Source organism: Ahaetulla prasina, chromosome 13 (genome assembly GCF_028640845.1).
Source record: "Ahaetulla prasina isolate Xishuangbanna chromosome 13, ASM2864084v1, whole genome shotgun sequence".
In the NCBI taxonomy this organism is placed as follows: domain Eukaryota; kingdom Metazoa; phylum Chordata; class Lepidosauria; order Squamata; family Colubridae; genus Ahaetulla; species Ahaetulla prasina.
In genome coordinates this window covers 2,471,001-2,492,150 of record NC_080551.1, presented here as the reverse complement: position 1 = coordinate 2,492,150, position 21,150 = coordinate 2,471,001, and the positions used below count along the sequence as shown (strand labels likewise).

At 44.2% G+C, this 21,150-nt stretch overlaps 1 protein-coding gene across 6 annotated transcripts in view; it reads left to right on the top strand.

The window, feature by feature from the left end:
- The first annotated feature begins 1,175 nt into the window (after window positions 1-1,175).
- The window catches only part of PIAS1 (protein inhibitor of activated STAT 1), an 82,672-nt gene continuing 62,697 nt past the window's right edge, over window positions 1,176-21,150 (top strand). Inside the window, exon 1 of one of the 6 annotated variants that reach the window (XM_058156093.1) lies at window positions 1,176-1,319. In XM_058156093.1, coding sequence (XP_058012076.1) covers window positions 1,191-1,319 — 129 coding nt within the window. In that variant the 5' untranslated portion in view covers window positions 1,176-1,190. Of the gene's footprint in view, window positions 1,320-3,071; window positions 3,103-18,350; window positions 18,696-21,150 lie in introns of those variants that run through there. The other 5 variants (XM_058156094.1, XM_058156097.1, XM_058156099.1 and 2 more) reach the window with 5 other exon arrangements.

Here is a 21,150-nt window from a genome sequence, read left to right as displayed (position 1 = left end):
TTTTTTAACAGATTAAGAGTTGGAAGGGACCTTTTAGGTCATCTAGTACAGGGGTCTCCAACCTTGGTCCCTTTAAGACTTGTGGACTTCAACTCCCAGAGTCCCTCAGCCAGCAAAACTGGCTGAGGAACTCTGTGAGTTGAAGTCCACAAGTCTTAAAGGGACCAAGGTTGGAGACCCGTTCCAGATTGCTCATTGTTGCCTCCAGCAACAAGCACCAAGAGCTTCACACCTTCCAGGTCTTTTAGAACAGGGGCCTCCAACCTTGGTCCCTTTAAGACTTGTGGACTTCAACTCCCAGAGTCTGGGAGTCCAACACCCTCCCCCCAAAGCAGGAGACCCTACACCATTTCTGACAGATGGCAGTCCAGTCTCTTCTTGAAAGCCTCCAGTGATGAAGCTCCCACAACTTCTGAAGCTATTCCATGGGTTAATTGTTCTCACTGTCAAAAAATTCCTCCTCATTTCCAGATTGAATCTCTCCTTGGTCAGTTTCCATCCATTGTTCCTTGTCTGGCCTTCAGGTGCTTTGAAAAATAGCTTGAGACCCTCCTCTCTGTGGCAGCCCCTCAAATATTGGAAGATGCTATCCTGTCTCCCCTGGTCCTTCTCTTTACTTCTTGCTCCAGTTTCCTGCAGTTCTCCTGACTCTTTCTCCATCTAGGACGGGAAGCCTGGCAGAAGGAGGTTGTATTCAGATGCAGCCAGTGGTGGGATTCAGCCAGTTCACAACACTCCGGGAGAACCAGGTTGTTAACTTTCTGAGCAGTTTGGTGAACTGGTTGTTGGAAGAAATTATTAGGGCAGAGAACCGGTTGTTAAATTATTTGAATCCCACCACCGGATGCAGCCTTGTCATACTTGGGGTTGGGGGGGGGGTCGTTGAGGTACCCCTGCGGTCATTCAGACGAGCCCTTTAACCCATCAGTGGCTTCCCAGAGTCTCCAGGTAGTTCACAGCATCCCTCTGCGGCCATTGGCTGGGCTGCCGTGACGTCACGGAACCTGCCATCCTCTCAAGTGAATGCCCCCGCGGTAAGAACCGGGGCGCCAAAGAGCGTCATCCCCGAAAAGGGGCAGGTGAGCGATGGTGGGTTTCGCCTCGTCCCGCCTGGCCGTTACCCGCTTCGCCGCCCAGGAGAAAGCTCCCCCTCCCGGGCAGCGGCGTCCCGCCCTGAGGGGACGGACAAAATGGCTGCCGCGCGCGCGCCGCGGATTCAAACGCCGGGCGCGGGGCAGGGGCGGGGGCGGCGGTCTCCCGGCGGGGTTCACTGCGCTTGCGCCCCGCGATTCAAGATGGCGGACAGTGCGGAACTAAAGGTAAAGGCGCAGTTGGGAGACCCCCCCCCTCCGCGGCTACTCTCCACCCCCGCCCCGGGCCGTTTCGGGGGGCTGCGGCGGGGCCCACGGGGGGCGCAGCGGCGGGGGCCCCTTTGAGGCGGCGGGGTCGGCACGAACGCGAAGGAAGGGAGAGGGGCAGGCAGGACTGAGGAGGGCGCCCTCCCCCCCTCCCGGGCTGCCTGGAGGAAAGACCCCCCCGCAGCCCCCGGCTACCTTCGTCCCGCTGCGGGACTCCCGCTTCTTTCCCCGCGGAGGGCCGACTGCTCTCCTCCGGGCAGGACCGTCCCCCGCCGGAGAGCGGAGCCAGCTCGGGACTTCTTTTCTGCCCCGGCTCTCGGGGCCCAACTCCTGCCGCAGATGCGGGGAAGCCCTTTCGCCCGAGCCAGCCTGCCGGCCGCCTCTTCCCGCTCGGCCCCAGGGAGCAGTGCCGGCTTTGCCCCGGGAAAAGCTGCGAAAGTCTCTCTCTCTCTCTCTCGGGACAGGGGACGGCTTGGTGGAAGAAGCGGTGGGACAGATTTACTCCCCCCCTCACCTCAGCGGCGCCTTGTTGTCCAGCGGTTTCCTTTTCCTTTTGGCCAGACGCGGCCGGAGGGAGGGAGGGAGTGGGGGGGGGTAAAGGTTTTCCTCGGAAGATGCGTGTTTCGGGGGACGCCAATGAGGGTCGTGTGGACGCGGCGCGCTCGGCGAGGCGCAATCAAAACCGGGCCTCCAACCTTGGTCCCTTTAAGACTTGTGGACTTCAACTCCCAGAGTCTGGGAGTCCAACACCCTCCCCCCAAAGCAGGAGACCCTACACCATTTCTGACAGATGGCAGTCCAGTCTCTTCTTGAAAGCCTCCAGTGATGAAGCTCCCACAACTTCTGAAGCTATTCCACGGGTTAATTGTTCTCACTGTCAAAAAATTCCTCCTCATTTCCAGATTGAATCTCTCCTTGGTCAGTTTCCATCCATTGTTCCTTGTCTGGCCTTCAGGTGCTTTGAAAAATAGCTTGAGACCCTCCTCTCTGTGGCAGCCCCTCAAATATTGGAAGATGCTATCCTGTCTCCCCTGGTCCTTCTCTTCACTTCTTGCTCCAGTTTCCTGCAGTTCTCCTGACTCTTTCTCCATCTAGGACGGGAAGCCTGGCAGAAGGAGGTTGTATTCAGATGCAGCCAGTGGTGGGATTCAGCCAGTTCGCAACACTCCGGGAGAACCAGGTTGTTAACTTTCTGAGCAGTTTGGTGAACTGGTTGTTGGAAGAAATTATTAGGGCAGAGAACCGGTTGTTAAATTATTTGAATCCCACCACCGGATGCAGCCTTGTCATACTTGGGGTTGGGGGGGGGGTCGTTGAGGTACCCCTGCGGTCATTCAGACGAGCCCTTTAACCCATCAGTGGCTTCCCAGAGTCTCCAGGTAGTTCACAGCATCCCTCTGCGGCCATTGGCTGGGCTGCCGTGACGTCACGGAACCTGCCATCCTCCCAAGTGAATGCCCCCGCGGTAAGAACCGGGGCGCCAAAGAGCGTCATCCCCGAAAAGGGGCAGGTGAGCGATGGTGGGTTTCGCCTCGTCCCGCCTGGCCGTTACCCGCTTCGCCGCCCAGGAGAAAGCTCCCCCTCCCGGGCAGCGGCGTCCCGCCCTGAGGGGACGGACAAAATGGCTGCCGCGCGCGCCGCGGATTCAAACGCCGGGCGCGGGGCAGGGGCGGGCGGCGGTCTCCGGCGGGGTTCACTGCGCTTGCGCCCGCGATTCAAGATGGCGGACAGTGCGGAACTAAAGGTAAAGGCGCAGTTGGGAGACCCCCCCCCTCCGCCTCCCTCCGCGGCTACTCTCCACCCCCGCCCCGGGCCGTTTCGGGGGGCTGCGGCGGGGCCCACGGGGGGCGCAGCGGCGGGGGCCCCTTTGAGGCGGCGGGGTCGGCACGAACGCGAAGGAAGGGAGAGGGGCAGGCAGGACTGAGGAGGGCGCCCTCCCCCCCTCCCGGGCTGCCTGAAGAAAAGACCCCCCCGGAGCCCCCGGCTACCTTCGTCCCGCTGCGGGACTCCCGCTTCTTTCCCCGCGGAGGGCCGGACTGCTCTCCTCCGGGCAGGACCGTCCCCCGCCGGAGAGCGGAGCCAGCTCGGGACTTCTTTTCTGCCCCGGCTCTCGGGGCCCAACTCCTGCCGCAGATGCGGGGAAGCCCTTTCGCCCGAGCCAGCCTGCCGGCCGCCTCTTCCCGCTCGGCCCCAGGGAGCAGTGCCGGCTTTGCCCCGGGAAAAGCTGCGAAAGTCTCTCTCTCTCTCTCGGGACAGGGGGACGGTTTGGTGGAAGAAGCGGTGGGACAGATTTACTCCCCCCCTCACCTCAGCGGCGCCTTGTTGTCCAGCGGTTTCCTTTTCCTTTTGGCCAGACGCGGCCGGAGGGAGGGAGGGAGTGGGGGGGGGGTAAAGGTTTTCCTCGGAAGATGCGTGTTTCGGGGGACGCCAAGGAGGGTCGTGTGGACGCGGCGCGCTCGGCGAGGGGCGCAATCAAAACCGGGGGCGGGCGGCGTTGTCAGTTCACGGGAGTTGCCAGAAAAGTAAGCGCGGAAGAAGCGGGGCTTCCTCGGCTTCCCTCACTCTCCCGACTTGCGCGCATTTCCCGGCTCTCTCCTCTCCCCCCGTTCCCGTTCCCGAAAGTTGAAGCTTGTCCGAGCTGTCTGGAACGGGGGTCTCCAACCTTGGCCACTTTAAGCCTGGAGGACTTCAACTCCCAGAATGCCCCAGCCAGCTTTGCTGGCTGGGGCTTTCTGGGAGTTGAAGTCTGCCAGGCTTAAAGTGGCCAGGTTGAGACCCTGGTCTGGCTGGGGCTTCTGGGAGTTGAAGTCCTCCAGGCTTAAAGTGGCCAAGGTTGAGACCCTGCTCTGGCTGGGGCTTTCTGGGATTTGAAGTCCGCCAGGCTTAAAGTGGCCAAGGTTGGAGACCCCTGCTCTGGCTGGGGCTTTCTGGGAGTTGAAGTCCGCCAGGCTTAAAGTGGCCAAGGTTGGAGACCCCTGCTCTGGCTGGGGCTTTCTGGGAGTTGAAGTCTGCCAGGCTTAAAGTGGCCAAGGTTGGAGATCCTTGGTCTGGCTGGGGCTTTCTGGGAGTTGAAGTCCTCCAGGCTTAAAGTGGCCAAGGTTCGAGACCCCTGCTCTGGCTGGGGCTTTCTGGGATTTGAAGTCCGCCAGGCTTAAAGTGGCCAAGGTTGGAGACCCCTGCTCTGGCTGGGGCTTTCTGGGAGTTGAAGTCCGCCAGGCTTAAAGTGGCCAAGGTTGGAGACTCCTGCTCTGGCTGGAGCTTTCTGGGAGTTGAAGTCCTCCAGGCTTAAAGTGGCCAAGGTTGGAGACCCTTGGTCTGGCTGGGGCATTCTGGGAGTTGAAGTCCGCCAGGTTTAAAGTGGCCAAGGTTGGAGACCCCTGCTCTGGCTGGGGAATTCTGGGAGTTGAAGTCCGCCAGGCTTAAAGTGGCCAAGGTTGGAGACCCTTGGTCTGGCTGGGGCTTTCTGGGAGTTGAAGTCCTCCAGGATTAAAGTGGCCAAGGTTGGAGACCCTTGGTCTGGCTGGGGCTTTCTGGGAGTTGAAGTCCTCCAGGATTAAAGTGGCCAAGGTTGGAGACCCCTGCTCTGGCTGGGGAATTCTGGGAGTTGAAGTCTGCCAGGCTTAAAGTGGCCAAGGTTGGGACGGAAGGAAAGTGGATCCCCTCCTCGCACTCAAGAGGAAAGACACTAAAAGTGGGGCATCTCACCGTCTCCTTTTTTTCTTGCTCCTGAAGGGCCCAAGGGATGACAGCTGGAGGAGGGATGGGGACACCCGTGAGAGAGAAAATAGTTTAAATATATCTCTGGGCACTTAGCAGCATCTCAAGAAGTTTTTTTTTGTTTTTAAAGCAATAATATACCCCTTTTGTGAAAAGAACGTTGGGATGCTGTTGTAAGATTCTTAGTGTTTCAATTTCCTGTTGGGATCGCATTGAAGGGTTTTGTAATAATATTAATTTCCTTTACTTAATTATTCATGTGTTTGGTGATGATAAAAGGATTTGTGGGGGAGGATATATTCAGTCACATCACTTAATATTTTCATTTATTACTAGCTAGCTAGTTTCCATGAAATACAGCAAATGCCTGAAGTGCAAAGTAAATGCTTAATTGAAAAAGTCTTTATAAGCCACAAGGTAACTCAAATTTGTACATTTCAACATTCAGTCAGAGGTAATGTAAAAGCTTTCTGAAGAGCAATAGCTGCAGCATACAACATTAGATGCTTGGTGTAGGTTTAAATTGGGATGAGGCTGGAAGGGAAGACAGGATAGTTGTGAGACTGGATAACAAGTATCTAATAATTAACAATTATAACGTGTTGAAAACCTATTGTGCTTACTGAGACTTTTTGTGATTTTTGATGTACCAGTGCCAGAGGGCCTCTAGGTATCTATAAAGATGTTTTGTTTTTTTTTGTTTCGACTCTTCAACTGTGCTTTGATCCTTCAGGAGTGTGTATACAAAGTGATGGCTATTTTCTTTGAATGGATCCTGTTTATCACCTCCCCCTTGCTTTTGTGCTTTGAAGAGAAGAGTGGAATTTTGCTGGTCTGGAAATAAGAGTCTTTAAAAAAAACCTCAAGCATTGTTGTAGCCAGCTGTTCTAAAGCATAAAAACATTTATCTGTTTTCATTCACTCTTTGAGCTGCTTCGTTAATCTTGGCTCTGATTTGCTGAGATGATGGGCTCATTAGGGAATAGTTTTAAAACCTGACTGTTTTAGATGACAAACATTCCTCCTTTTCTCTCTCTTCAAAGTCCTGTGGAGAAAGCAAATTTATATCTCAGGGATATACATTTTTTCCTTCTGTAACCATGAGAAAATGACTCAAAACCTTTAAGACATGAAATTTTCCCTGCCATCCCTCTATCTTTCTTTTTCCCTGCTCATTTGCCAACTTTAGGTGTTCTGTTCTCTCTGTAGCATCTGTCTGACGTTGATTTTTATTGTTTCCTTCGGTATTAACATAAATTTTAAAATATGCAATTGTTTTGGAACACTTAACACAAACTCAAGGCAATTTACAGAATATTAAATATTAAAACATTGTACACATTTAAAACTAAAATGAGGAATACAAGCAAACAAAAACAATTGAGAAGACTAAAACTTAGAATTTGACATACTTCACAGGGATGTTGTAGGGAAAATAGCCTCCTCTTTGTGTGAGATATGTCCATTGTCTTGAATTATTTGTACAAATAATAAAGGAATACAAATTAAAAAATATCTAGCAAAGGTAGAACAGAAGACAAATATTTTTAATGTTTGACTTACAAAAACCATTGAGGCCAAAATTTCCATTGTGAAGAAGACAGTTGCTAAATGAATTTTGCCTCATTTTATGACCTTTTTTGCTATAATTAAGTGAATTACTCAAACTATTAAGTTAATAACGTGGTTGTTAAGTGAATCTGGCTTCCCAATAGTTTTTGCTTGTCAGAAGGTCTCAAAAGATGACCACATGATCCTAGAACACTGATGATGATGATGATAATGAAGATGTTACACATTCAATTGCATCAGACTTTTGGCAATTCTGTGGGTCATAATACATGCCATCATACATAGTGTCATAATACATGCCAGTACCAAGCGTCTGGATTTTGATGGGGATGTTGCAATGGTTGTAAGTGTGAAAAACGATTACATCACTTTTTTCAGTGCTGTTGTAACTTCGGTCACTAAACAAATGGTTGTAACTTAAAGACTGCCTGTAGTTCCCCTCTTTTTGCTGTCTCCAAGTAAAGCAATTGTATCCAATATTGTGAAAGTGGTGAGTGATGCTAAAGTAAATTTATAATTTCCTCTCACTTTCTAAATGGATTTGGACGATGTAAATGAAGGAGAAAGTCAGGTGGTGATCCTTCTGTGGTCAAATAGCTTCAAATAGCCTGATTCTCTGTTCCTATCAGACTTGACTGTTTTGAGGTAGGAAAATAAGTTAGTTATCTTACAAAGATTATAAAATATTTTATTACAAATCTTTTATATGCACATGCTTATGTTTATATCACATTTACATTTAGAAGGTCTTTTAATCCAGCCCCTACTTAAGCAGGAGAATCTATACTATTTCAGATAAGTGACTGTCTACACCAGGGGTCTGCAAACTTGGCTTTTTAAGACTTGTGGACTTCAACTCCCAGAGTTCCTCAGCCACCTTTGCTGGCTGAGGAACTCTGGGAGTTGAAGTCCACAAGTCTTAAAAGAGACAAGTTTGCAGACCCCTGATCTAGACTCTTCTTAAAAACCTCCAGTGATGGAGCGCCCACAATTTCTGGAGGCAAGCTGTTCCATTGCCTCCCATCTGTTGGGAAGTTTCTTCTTAATTCCAGGTTGCTTCTCTCTTTGGTTAGTTTCCAACCATTGTTTCCTGTCCTGCCCTCCGGTGCTTTGGAGAATAATTTGACCTCCTTTTCTAAATGACCGTCTAGTCTGTTCTTAAAAACCTCCAGTGATGGAGCATCCATGATTTCTGAAGGCAAATTTATACAAACAATAAAGGATCTAAAATGTTTTTTAAAATGAGCTACTTTGGTGTAGTATTTAAAATACTGGTCTAGAAACAAGAAGACTGGGAGAGTTAGATCTTCTTTAGGCATGAAAACTGACTGAATAACTTTGGACCTTGTCCTACTTTCTCAATTCGGCCCCCCTCACAGGATTGTTGTGGGGAAAATAGGCAGATGTATTAGGTTTTCTCACAACCTTGAGATGACCAAAACATACATCTAAAAAAGGTAGGATAAAAATAATGATGATATTGTGTGGGAAGGTTATTCAGATATTCTAGATCCAAGTTGTGTAGAGTTTTCTAAGTAAATATCTGCTTTTAAAGGAAACTCTTTCCAAGGTTTATTATTGGAGCATCCAAGAACAAGGTGGAAGCCAGGAGTCCTTATATTACTGTATGCATTCCTGTGAAATTGCACGCTGTTTTCAGTTTTGACTTTTCTGCTGGAGGGAGAAAACTGGTCAGGCTTAACAGGATGAGCAGATGGAAAAAACTCCCTTCCCTTTTTAACTTGGGAAGGTAATTTATTATTTATTTATTTATTTATTTATTTATTTATTTATTTATTTATTTATTTATTTATTTATTATTCGTATTTGTATACTGCCCTATCTCCCGAAGGACTCAGGGCGGTTCACAGGCAAATAAAAACATATATATACAAATTAAGAAAACCATTAAGAAACTTATTCAAAAAGCCAAATTATTAAAATAGTATAAATATTAAAACCAATTAAAACCCCTATAAAATTTAAAAACTAGTCCAGTCCCGCGCAGATAAATAGGTGTGTTTTAAGCTCGCGACGGAAGGTTCGGAGGTCTGGAAGTTGACGGAGTCCTGGGGGGAGTTCGTTCCAGAGGGTGGGAGCCCCACAGAAGGCCCTTCCTGGGCGTCGCCAGGCGACACTGCCTAGCTGACGGCACCTGAGGAGTCCCTCTCTGTGAGGCGCACGGGCCGGTGAGAGGTATTCGGTAGCAGTAGACGGTCCCGTAAGTAACCCGGCCCTATGCCATGGGCGCTTTAAAGGTGGTTACCAAAACCTTGAAGCGCACCGGAAGGCCACAGGTAGCCAGTGCAGTCTGCGCAGGATAGGTGTCATCACAGAGCCACGAGGGCTCCCTCTATAACCAGCGCAGCCGCATTCTGAACTAACTGCAGTCTCGGATGCCCTTCAAGGGAGCCCCATGTAGAGAGCATTGCAATAATCCAGGCGAGGCGTCACGAGGCGTGAGTGACCGTGCATAGGGCATCCCGGTCTAGAAAGAGGCGCAACTGGCGCACCAGGCGAACCTGGTAAAAGCTCTCCTGGAGATGGCCGTCAAATGATCTTCAAAGACAGCCGTTCATCCAGGAGGCGCCCAAGTTGCGCACCCTCTCCATCGGGGCCAGTGACTCGCCCCGACAGTCAGCCGTGGACTCAGCTGACTGTGCGGGATGCCGGCATCCACAGCCACTCTGTCTTGGAGGATTGAGCTTGAGCCTGTTTCTCCCCATCCAGACCCGTACGGCCTCCAAACACCGGGACAGCACTTCGATAGCTTCGTTGGGGTGGCCCGGTGTGGAAAAGTACAGCTGGGTGTCATCAGCGTACAGCTGGTACCTCACACCGAAGCCACTGATGATCTCACCCAGCGGCTTCATATAGATGTTGAACAGAAGGGGCGAGAGGATCGACCCCTGCGGCACCCCACAAGTGAGGCGCCTCGGAGCCGACCTCTGCCCCCCTGTCAACACCGTCTGCGACCGATCGGAGAGATAGGAGGAGAACCACCGATAAACGGTGCCTCCCACTCCCAATCCCCCCAACCGGCGCAGCAGGATACCATGGTCGATGGTATCGAAAGCCGCTGAGAGGTCTAATAGGACCAGGGCAGAAAAACAACCTCTATCCCTGGCCCTCCAGAGATCATTTAAATCCAAGATGAGCTACTTTTGTTTATATTTGGAGTTGTTTTTAAATTGACAATCAAGCCTGGTTCCAATCTGCAGCGAAAATATCTGTTACATGGTTGAAAGTTTTTTAAAACTTCCTATATGTCTTTGCATATTGTGTATAGTTTGAATTAATATTACAGTTCAGAGATGGATAGCACTTCTTGAATGCTAAAATTACAGATGGGGTCTGAGAAATCCTTTTTGGAAGGGGGAAGGCAAACATTGTCTTAAGGCAAACATTTCCCCACAACAATCCTGTGAGGGGGGCCGAATTGAGAAAGTAGGACAAGGTCCAAAGTTATTCAGTCAGGGCCTACAAATAGTTGCATGTTCCAAGGGGCAAAATCAAATTTAGATTGCATCAAATCTTGGTATTAGTTTCCATATAAAACAATAGCTGCATTCTCTTCTAGTCTGCACCAGTCAGATGCCACCTCAAGTAAAGTACAGCATATGCCCTCAGTGTGGATGCTCAGAGAATTGAACTCTTATAAGAAGAGCTTGTGGAAATTGGGTATATTTAACTTTGTGACAAAAAGTCATAATGTAATCATAATCGCCCACTTCCTATATCTTAAGGGTTGTCACATGAAGAAAGAAAAGACCTGTCCCCTGTACTTTGGGGCAAGATATAATGTAATATATTTAAATTACCGGAAGGAAGATTTTAGTTGAGGGTAAGAAAAACTTCCTGTTGTAAGAGCAGATTGAGAGAGAAGAAAGTGCTGCTCTTTCCTGGATAGAACATAGAATAACAGAATTGGAAGGGACCTTGGAGGTCTGTCTATCCAATTAATTATGTATGACTTTCAAATAATAATAAGAGTTTTAATTTATGGAATACAGAATAATAGGCTTGGAAGGGAGTTTGGAGGTCTGGTAGTCGCATCCCTTGCTCAAGCAGGAGACCCACCATTCCAGACAAGTGGCTGTCCAGTCTCTTTCTGAAAGCCTCCAGTAATGGAGCACCCACAACTTCTGAAGGCAAGCCATTCCATTGATTGATTGCTCTCACCATTAGGAAATTTTTGGGTACACATTAGTTAGGCTGTAATTTGTATTTCTGCACTAAGCAGGCAATTGGACTCTGGTTCCTTCTGATTCTGACCCCAAAATGTTACTGTGATTGCAGTTGTACGCAGTTCCCAAAGGAAGTAAGTTGGAATGAACAGCTACATTTTTTCATCTCCTATGACTTTCCATGAGCCATAGAAACAGCTACCTTTAAGGTACACAATATCCCACTTTAGGCTTTGCAAGCAGTATAAATGACAACTTTTTATCCTTTTCACATAAATTTATTATTTATTTATTTATTTGCATTTATATCCCGCCCTTCTCCAAAGACTCAGGCCGGCTTACACTATGTCAAGCAATAGTCTTCATCCATTTGTATATTATATACAAAGTCAACTTATTGCCCCCAACAATCGGGGTCCTCATTTTACCTACCTTATAAAGGATGGAAGGCTGAGTCAACCTTGGGCCTGGTGGGACTTGAACCTGCAGTAATTGCAAGCAGCTGCTGTTAATAACAGACTGTTTTACCAGTCTGAGCCACAGAGGCCCTTTCAGTTCAATACAAGCAGTAAAATAAAATAACCGACTTTTTCAGAGTACTCTCCATGCTTCCCCATTTGGTACACAAATATCAGATTTATTTTGGGATGTGTCCAGGCAAAGTTGCAGTGCATTCTCATTTAAATCAGCAAGACTTGATTCATGGCTAGGTTCTGTGGATTTCTCCAAATAATGTGATCTGGATTCAACCCACTATAGGAGTATTTCTGTTTTACTATAGCAATAGCAAGAGCATTTAGACTTATATACCGCATCATAGTACTTTACAGCCCTCTCTAAGCAGTTTACAGACTCAGCCTCTTACCCCCAACAATCTGGGTCCTCATTTTACCCACCTCAGAAGGATGGAAGGCTGAGTCAACCTGGAGCCTGGTGAGATTCGATCTGCCAAGCTGCTGGCAGCCAGCAATCAGGAGAAGTAGCCTGTAATACTGCACTCTTAACCACTGCGCCACTGTGGCTCATGTTGTCTTAGTAAACATCAGCTTTCAGTTACTACACTGTCTCCAGATTGTTTTTAAATTTTGTAAAGTTTGGTACTATGTTTTAGATGGAAAAGAAAACACCTAATTATATCTTCTATTGTTTTTATAAACTGAGGAAACTGCTTTAGTTGCTCAGTTGTGTTTTTGAGAAGTGTGGGAATTCTGTGTTGTTTGGCATGTTTTTTTAAAAAGTTGCCTTTGCTAAAGTATTAAAGCAGTTCTTAGATGGTATCTGTAAGTAACTCTGGTACTTTGTGTTTTTGTCATTAATGATTATTTTATAGCTGGAAAACAAATCCAAAGTTTTGTGATATCAAATTTATAAAGATTTTTATAGAGAAAAAGAAAAGTACCAGTTTTAATTGGTGGGTATACCTTATAATATATTTGGGATGGGTATCAGTTGGCATCACTGATGGTTGTGTGGTGGTGATCCTTATGATCTTTAATTGCAGATATTTATATGTATTTTTGAATGGTTGTCTTTGGTGTATTGCAATAGTAAATCACTTAGATTCATTTTTATGGAAAAGGCATAAAAGTACTTTAAAATAAATAGATGATTTGAACTTTGAACTAATGAGCTGCTATATTGGGGGAACAAAAATAAAACTTTATAAAGATTTGGCACAGAAATCAAATAATTTCCAGCTGTTATGGCAACTCAGTTTCTGAACATGCAATGGGCATCAGGATGTTTATTCTTTAAAGAAACAACTCTCCACTCCTCTATTTTAGGTTTCCTGATTTTTTTAAAAAATCTTGAACATTTTCCACTGGGGAACTCTACCTTAAATTTAGTTACTGGAATTTATAGTACAGTTTCACGGTTCAAATTCTGAAATGTGTTACACAATAAAATCAATTTAAGTGAACAGTGGCATTTAGATGCAATTAGCCAAGTATCAGTCATTTTAAAAGTTTTTCTTCCCCCATGCTACCAGTGCAAATGTCAAATAAACAGCTTTGCATTACTACTGGGAAAAATAGGCCAGTAACAGGCCATAAAATTAAAATGCAGATTTTATGCACATGTAAATATAAACAGTGTGTACATACTGTCTGAAGGGTTTCATGTTTAATTAAAAGTACCTTTCAATGATATTTATAAGATTATTGGTGGAATTTTTAATAAATCTACTCTTTAATAAAAGTTGCATATTTTTCAGAATGTTTTTGTTAAGTTAAAGATGTTCCTTATAAAGAGTCCCTGATGGCTGCTTTTGGAGGCATGAAGTTATTTTAATTTTTTTGTGTAAAAATTGTTAGTTGAGCTTTTTAGGATAGTATTTATGATCAGGCATATGTAGACAAGAGAGTGAAAAGAAAACGAAGTAGCTGATTGCATGAAGAAGAGAAACTGCAAAGAGGCTGATAAAAAAACAATTTGAGAGAGCATAATTTGAGATAAAGCACTGTGGGAAAGAATGTCAGATAACTGAGAATTTAATTTGAGGGATGTTTACATTAATAGTAAATATAAAAATGAGTATTTAAATATATTAGATTCATACTAATTTAACTTTGGCTGTATCTTTTTAATAACCAAACCTGATATGTCAAGTTTAAGACCATTATAGTTCTAATCATGAAAAAAGGCTATTCTAGAAGAAGGTGGCAGAAGAAGAAGAAGAAGAAGAAGAAGAAGAAGAAGAGGAAGAGGAAGAGGAAGAAGAAGAAGAAGAAGAAGAAGAAGAAGAAGAAGAAGAAGAAGAAGAAGAAGAAGAAGAAGAAGAAGAAGAAGAAGAAGAAGTCGAAGTCAGAAGAAGCTGAACATCACAAGCCGTATGAAAGTTGTCAATGCAGTGAAGGAGGGAATTCACATTATTAGACTATTCCAAAATGTTATAGGGGTGCATGTTAATTTTCCATTTCAAGCCATTAATTCTGGAAATTTAAATAAAGTGACAGAGATGGCTAGAATGCAAAATAAGTCAGACAGCTTGGTGGCAAATGGAGATATGGGAATTGGTTTTTATGCTAGAGATACTGATTTTCAGTTTAAAAAGAAAAATAATTTGTTCCATCAGGAAACTTCAAGGAGCAAGATGGAGAAGCAGGATTGAAATTTGAGGTTGATAGAAACACAGTAAGGAAAAATGAGTTTAAATCTCAAGGACCAAATGCATCGAATCTTAATGTTCTGAAGATTTTAACCATCAACTATTTTGTACAGGTAGTCTTTGAATTACAACGGTTTGTTTAGTGACCATTCAAAATTACAATGGCAATGAAAAAACCTAACCCTAACAACCTGATTGTTGGAATGGAACTTGGTCACTAAACAAAAATGGGTGTAGTAGATTTCAAACAGAACATGAGCTAGCAGTGTAATGTAGCTACAAAAACATAGTGTTAGGTGATGGTGGCATAGTGGTTAGAGTGCAGTACTGCAGGCTCATTGAAAGCCATGCGGTCTTCAGTCTGTCAACCTGTAAAAGCTGATAAAAGAGCAACTTAATCAGAAAAGCTTTTGCATACACTTCTTTAGTTTAGAAAAAAGTCTCCCAATTCAGTAGAGATGACAAGTTTCCTTTTTTTCTGTCACATTGATTCTTGTTGTTGAGAGCATATATCCTGATAAATTATGGTGCCTTTCATTGATATCCTCTGGGATCATGTACTTATGATTTTGATTCAAATTTTATTCCCACAATTTTCTGAATGTTTCTGAATTCTGCCATCTTTCTAAGGTTCTGTTCTGTCCCCCTTCGCCTCTGTCCGAGCAATGGCTTAATTAGCCGGCACTATCAGCTCTGGCAGCAAAATAGCGAGCATATGCCAAGTGTCTCTGTTATCTCCCTCGACGCCGATGAGTCAAACAGTACTTCAGCTCTTAGTTAAGCAGCTAATTTGCCTACTACGAAGAGGCACAGCGGCACTTGCTGCCTTTATATCCTGTGGGGTGTGGCTCCGTGACTCAGCACTTCCTAGGCCTGCCCCACCCCTGCTTCTGTTGTTCCCACCTCTCCTGCCTACAGAACCTAGGGTCCAGCCAGGCCTGATTGCCATCAGCTGGGTCTGGAGGCGTGGCCTGGGGGGGAGAAAAAGTCAGGGGATGGAGGCCTCGTTATCTCTTCCACCTGGCCTGTCTCTGGCTTCTGGAGCTGAGCCAGGGAAGCCGGTGCTCCCGAGGTAAGTCCTGACGGCCCTTCCCCCTCACTTTTCAAGTCACTTTCTGGCAGGAGGCCCGGCTCCAAGTCACTTTCTGGCAGGAGGCCCGGCTCGGGGGGCTCAGACATAACAGGTTCCTACTTTAAAATTGCTTTTTATTTTTACAATTTACAATTATAGGTTGTCCTCAATTTAAGACCATAATTGAGTCCAAAATTTATGTTGCTAAAATTTATGTTGCTAAGCAAGGCAATTAATGGCACTTTTTAAAGTGTCTTTGTAATGGTCATTAAACAAATCATTGAAGGCTACCTGTAGTCATGGTAGATTTCTTCCTTCATTAAGCAATTCTTGTTTTGTTTTTTGTCTTGTTTCTTTAATACAGATGTGTCATATTAATGGCATATATAACCAGACTTTTCTCAAGGGAATCCTGCTGTTTTGCTAGGAAGAAGAATAAGAATCAGACCTTTCTTACTGTTCTTGTCTTTGAATAAGAAGTATCTCACAGTGAAGCTAGTGGTGAAATGTGGGACTTGCTTTTAAGGGGTTTAAGAGAGCCAATTGGTCAAGTGGTTAAGGCACCAGGCTAGAAATTAGGAGACCTGCCTTAACCATGAAAGCCAGTTGGGTGACCGTGGGCCAATCACTCACTCAGTCCAATCCCCCTCACAGGGTGGTGGTTGTCAAGAAAGTATTTGTGTTTCCCTGAAAATAAGACCAGGTCTTATATTAATTTTTGCTCCCAAAAGACTCATTAGGGCTTATTTTCCAGGTATGTCTTATTTCCGGGGAAATGCAGTCCTAAATGTGTCTGTCTGGCTGACTATCTTAACTGGCTTATTTTTGAGGGAGGGTTTATATTACAAGCATCCTGAAAAATCATGCTAGAGCTTATTTTCCAGTTGAGTCTTATTTTCAGGGAAACGGGTAAGAGGAAGGTGTTTTGGATATGTTTGTTGTCTTGAGTTATTTGTAAAAATAATGAAGATGAGATATAAATAAAAATTCCATATATTTAACAAACTTTCCTTTATAATATATCCCCTCAGGTTCTTGTTTTGTTTTGTTCCCTTATACCATACATATCTATGAAACCCATGGATTAAAGCTGCTAGAGAAGATCTTTTACATGATTGCTTCCTTCTATTTATTTGCCTAATGGCATAAGTGATTACTAATTCAGATGAATATTGCTATATCAGAAGATTTTTTTCTCTAACAACTGCTGGGGAATAACTTACCTATTATTCCAGATGAAAGAATCCTATATTGTATATTCTATGCATCATAGAGGACACAGAGTCATGTTAAAGAAAATAAATCAAATAGGAAACTCATCCACTGATGTTAGTCTGCATGAAATAGCTGAATAGGAAAACAGTTTAAGATTAGACACTGTAATGAATTTTCTGAAAAATATTTTGCAGTTCCTCATAGCACTGTAGATTAGTTGTACTTCAGTTAAAAAAAAATAAAATATATGCAGTTTTAATTTTACCATTTTTAGATATTTACTGTTTTAACAATAACAAAAAATAATTGAACTATTTACACAAAATTCAACAAGGCATACTTATAAATGTTCTTTAAATATTATGCATAAAAATATATTAGCTCCTTTTTAATGAAATGGGGTAAATAGTAAAAAAAAACATTTATACCTATAGTAGATAAAGAAAGTTGCACACTCGTGGTAAAAGTTTTTGAGATATATATATATATATATATATATAAAAACAGACCAAAATCACTTCAGAATTCTTTCCGCTTTTAATATGACAAAGAAGCTATATGATACAATTGAAAAATAAACTGAAATCTTTTGGGAGGAAAATAACCGTAAAAAACTTACAATAACATGGTTGCATAAAGATGCACACTCTTAAACTAATACTTCATTGAAGGGCCTTTTAATTTTATGACATCATTCAGTCTTGGGGTTGGAGCCTCTGAGCATGGCACACCTTGCCTTGGGAACCTTTGCCCACTCTTCCTGGCAAATGTGCTCCAGGCCTGTCAGATTGCCTCTCCTCTTCACAGCCCTTTTCAGGTCACCCCACAGATTTTCAACTGGATTCGGGTTCAGACTCTGGCTGGGCCTTTCCAAAACTTTGATCATCTTCTGATGAAGCCATTCTTTTGTGGATTTGAGGCATACCTTGGATCATTGTTGTGTTGAAAGGTGAACTTCATCTTCAGTATTTTAGCAGAGGCCTGAAGGTTTTGTGCCAAAATTGACCGATATCTGGAACTGTTCATATTTCCTTTCATCTTGACTTCAGCCAAGCTGAAGAAAAGATAGATAGATAGAATTCTTTATTGGCCAAGTGTGATTGGACACACAAGGAATTTGTCTTGGTGCATATGGTCTCGGTGTACATAAAAGATACATTCGTCAAGAATCATAAGGTACAACACTTAATGATAGTCATAGGGAAACAGTCAATATAAATCTTAAGGATACAGCAGCCCCAAAGCATAATATGTGGCCATCACCATGCTTCATTGTGGATATGGTATACTTTTGTGATGCACAGTGTTTTTCCAGTGCACTGCTTGGATAATCCATGCATGGGTCATCTCTCATCTATTTGCCAGAGACTGAGTGTTCTGTTTTCCCTTCCCAACACTCCCACAAAAAGTCAGTCAAAGGCCTTCTTCAAGTTTATTTACACTTGGCTGGATTCCTTCTGGCACATAGATGTTCTGGCCACGTCTCCCCACGCGCCTGCCAAAATCTCTGGAGATAACTAGAAAATTATAGATAAAGCAAGAGTCACTCACAAACAGATTCTTCCATCCATGAAACAGTTTGCCCGCGCAAATTCACTTGCTTTTCACTTGCTCCGCCTCTTGCTTTTATCCGCTGTGGGTGTCGCTCCGTGACTCATCATTCCCTGAGCCTGTCCCAAAGCTTCCTCTGCTACGTGCGCCGGTCACGTCTGCGCAGTCTCGCATCGAGCCAAGATTGTTCTTGGGGCATTGCCAAATCAGAAGAAGGCCTGGGAGAATCAGGCCTTGCCAGCCCTTCCTCCTCCTCCTGGGTCAGTGCCAGGGAGGGAGAGGGCCCAGGGGAAGCAGGCCTTGCCAGCTCCTCCTCCTCACTCTGAATCCTCCTCCTCCAGGAGTCTGAGTCCGGGAACCTGGGTCACAACACTTGAGTGTAGATTTTTTTCAAAGTGTTTAACCACCATTGTAGCTCCAACTTCGAGGTGGCTCCAGAGTCCCTGCCCGGGGAGCCACAGCAATTCTGAAGACCAGGCTTTTGGCTTCGCGGTGCTGGGAGGGCTAAAAATAGCCTTCGAGCCATTTTTTTTCTTTATCAGCAGGCCGTGGTGGCGCGGAGGAACAGTTTTCGGCTCATGCCTGACGTTTTGATTTGAAGTCGGGCTGCGGTGGCACTTTGAGAGACCAGACTGTCTCGCGCCTGCCTTTTATTGCCTCTCAGATCCACAACTTCAAACAAGTGTCTAAGGTGTGCTCCTTTTGCAAAGTGGCGCTTGGGGGTCGTTTTTGACTTTTGCGCCTTAATTCCTGGTTTCCTGTCGGCCTGATCCTGTGCTGGAAGAGCGTGTGAGGCCTCACATCGCCATTGCCAGCTGTTTTGGACACTGCAGCAAGGAGGTTTGACTGGCAAATAGATGAGAGATGACCCATGCATGGATTATCCTCACAGCGCCCCAAAAATGGATGTCCAGGTAAGACAACGTCTGTTTTGCGCCAACCATACTTTTTGAAAATATAGCCCACAAGTTCAACCTTGGCCTCATCAGACCACAACACATTTTTCCACATGATTTTGTCAGACTTGATATAGGTTTTTGCAAAATGTAGGCAGGCTTGGATATTTTTTCTTTGTAAGAAAAGGCTTCCATCTTGCCATCCTATCCCATAGCCCAGACAGATGAAGAATATGGGAGGTAGTTGTTACATATAGGACACAACCAGTACTTGCCAGAAATTTTTTCATGTTTCTTGGCAGCCTCTTAGATCAGTTTTCTTCTTGCATTTGTATCAATTTTGGAGGGACATCTAGGAACATCTAGTTCTTGGTAATGTCATTGTGCCATATTTTCTCCATTTGTTGATGATTGCCTTTACTATGTTCCATAGTATATCCAATGCCTTAAAAAAATTTTTCGTATCCTTCTCCTGACTGATACCTTTCAGCAATGAGATCCCTTTGATGTTTTGTAAGCTCTTTGCAGACCACAGGTTTTTGTTATAAGAGGCATCTGAGTGAAAGTCAGAAGAATCCTAGAACAGCTGAACTTTATATGGACTTGAACAGTGTTACTTTAATTGATGGCAGGCGAGTGCTGACGACTGTTTCCATCATTTTGAATGTGATTGGTTAATTTTGAACACAGCCACACCAAGCTGTGAACACTTATGCTGTCATGTTATTGTAAGTTTTTTATTATTATCCCCCCCCCAAAGATTTCAGTTTGTTTTTTACTTGAATTTTAAATTGGGTTTTATTCCTATATTTTTAATTATTGGGCTTTTAGAATAAGTTTTTTAATTGTTTTTATATTGTATTTATGTGTTTTTTAAGTGCCTGTAAACCGCCCTGAGTCCTTCGGGAGATAGGGCGGTATATAAATATGATTAAATAAATAAATAAATAAATAAGAATTGTACAGCAGCTGATATGTTATAATAAAGGTGGAAAGAATTCTGAAGTGATTTATCTTGACTTTTTTTACATCCCAAAAACCTTCTGAGCATTTAACAGGTGTGTAGACTTTCTATACCCAGTGTATTTAAAACAGCTGAAAGAAACTTAACACTAATTTGAACATGCTTTGTGCACAAATAAATTTACTGTTTTTCAAGCATTAATTGACCAGTATGCATTCTCTTAGTTGCTTAGCTAATTCCTTGTTTAATAATGTAGCGAGCAGCATATTAATAAAATTAGTTTTGTTATTGATATGAGCTTTTTAAATTCTACAGTCTGTCATTGAGGCTATCTATGGAACCAGTGTTGATGTAAGGACAGAAACCAAAGGAAGCCTGGAGGAAGGGGGCTGTAAAAGTGGCTTCCCTGGCACTGACATGGCAACTTATTCAAGTTTTAACAAAATATTTCTGCAAAAAGGCTTGGCATATAACAGAGTTGGAAGGGACCCTCTTGGACAGCCAGAAGGAAGCTGCTGCATAGCACCCAGAATCTCATTGGACAGTGGTCTTTCCTTAGAAACATTGACTATAAGCAGCATAACATATACAGCAGAATAGCTTGACTATTTCAAATTATGAAATTATGAAAAATATATTTATCTACCGTGAAAGCTGTAGAAAAACCAAGTAGCAGTTCTGTACTGCTGATGTGCAGACTCAGAGAACCTCACAAAGAGGTTAAAAAGAACATTTCACAAATTGTCAAGAACTGTCAAGAAAATCTGAAGCTTGAAAATGTCAAAAACATAGAAAATTGCAACATTTTAAAGTTCAGGGTAAAAAGATCAAGGAGATGATCATACCTTTATACTAAAAAATAAATAGGATTGCAAAAAAAAATTACAATCATGAAAAAGTACACCCTGCTAAATTTTTTGTCTTTTCAATATATTTCAACATTCAGGACAGATATTTGATCTTCATTTCAAATGAGCCATGGTAGTGCAGTGGTTAGAGTGTAGTACTGTAGGTTACTTCTGCTGTCTGCCAGCTGCCTGCAATTTGGCAGTTTGAATCTCACCAGGCTCAAGGTTGACTCAGCCTTCCCTCCTTCTGAAGTGGGTAAAATGAGGACCCAAATGGTTTGGGGCAATAGGCTGACTCTGTAAACTGCTTAGAGAGGGCTGTAAAAGCACTGTGAAGCAGTATATATGTCTAAGTCAGTGGTTCTCAACCTTTATAGTGCTGCGACCCCTTTAATACAATTCCCCATGATGTGGCGACCCCAACCGTAAAATTATTTTCATTTTGAATTTATCGCGCCTGAAGCCGTATTGGCTAGCAATCTGAACTGCTTGCGATTGCCTTGAGGACGGAGGCATTAAAGCGGAGACTCCTCCCCTATTAAGTTTATCAACCTGAAGCCAAATTAGGCTAGCGATTGGGAGTGATTGCAGCTGGCTTGAGAGGGAGACATCAGAGTAAAGATTTCTCTCTTTTTTAATTCATCGCGCCTGAAGCTGAATT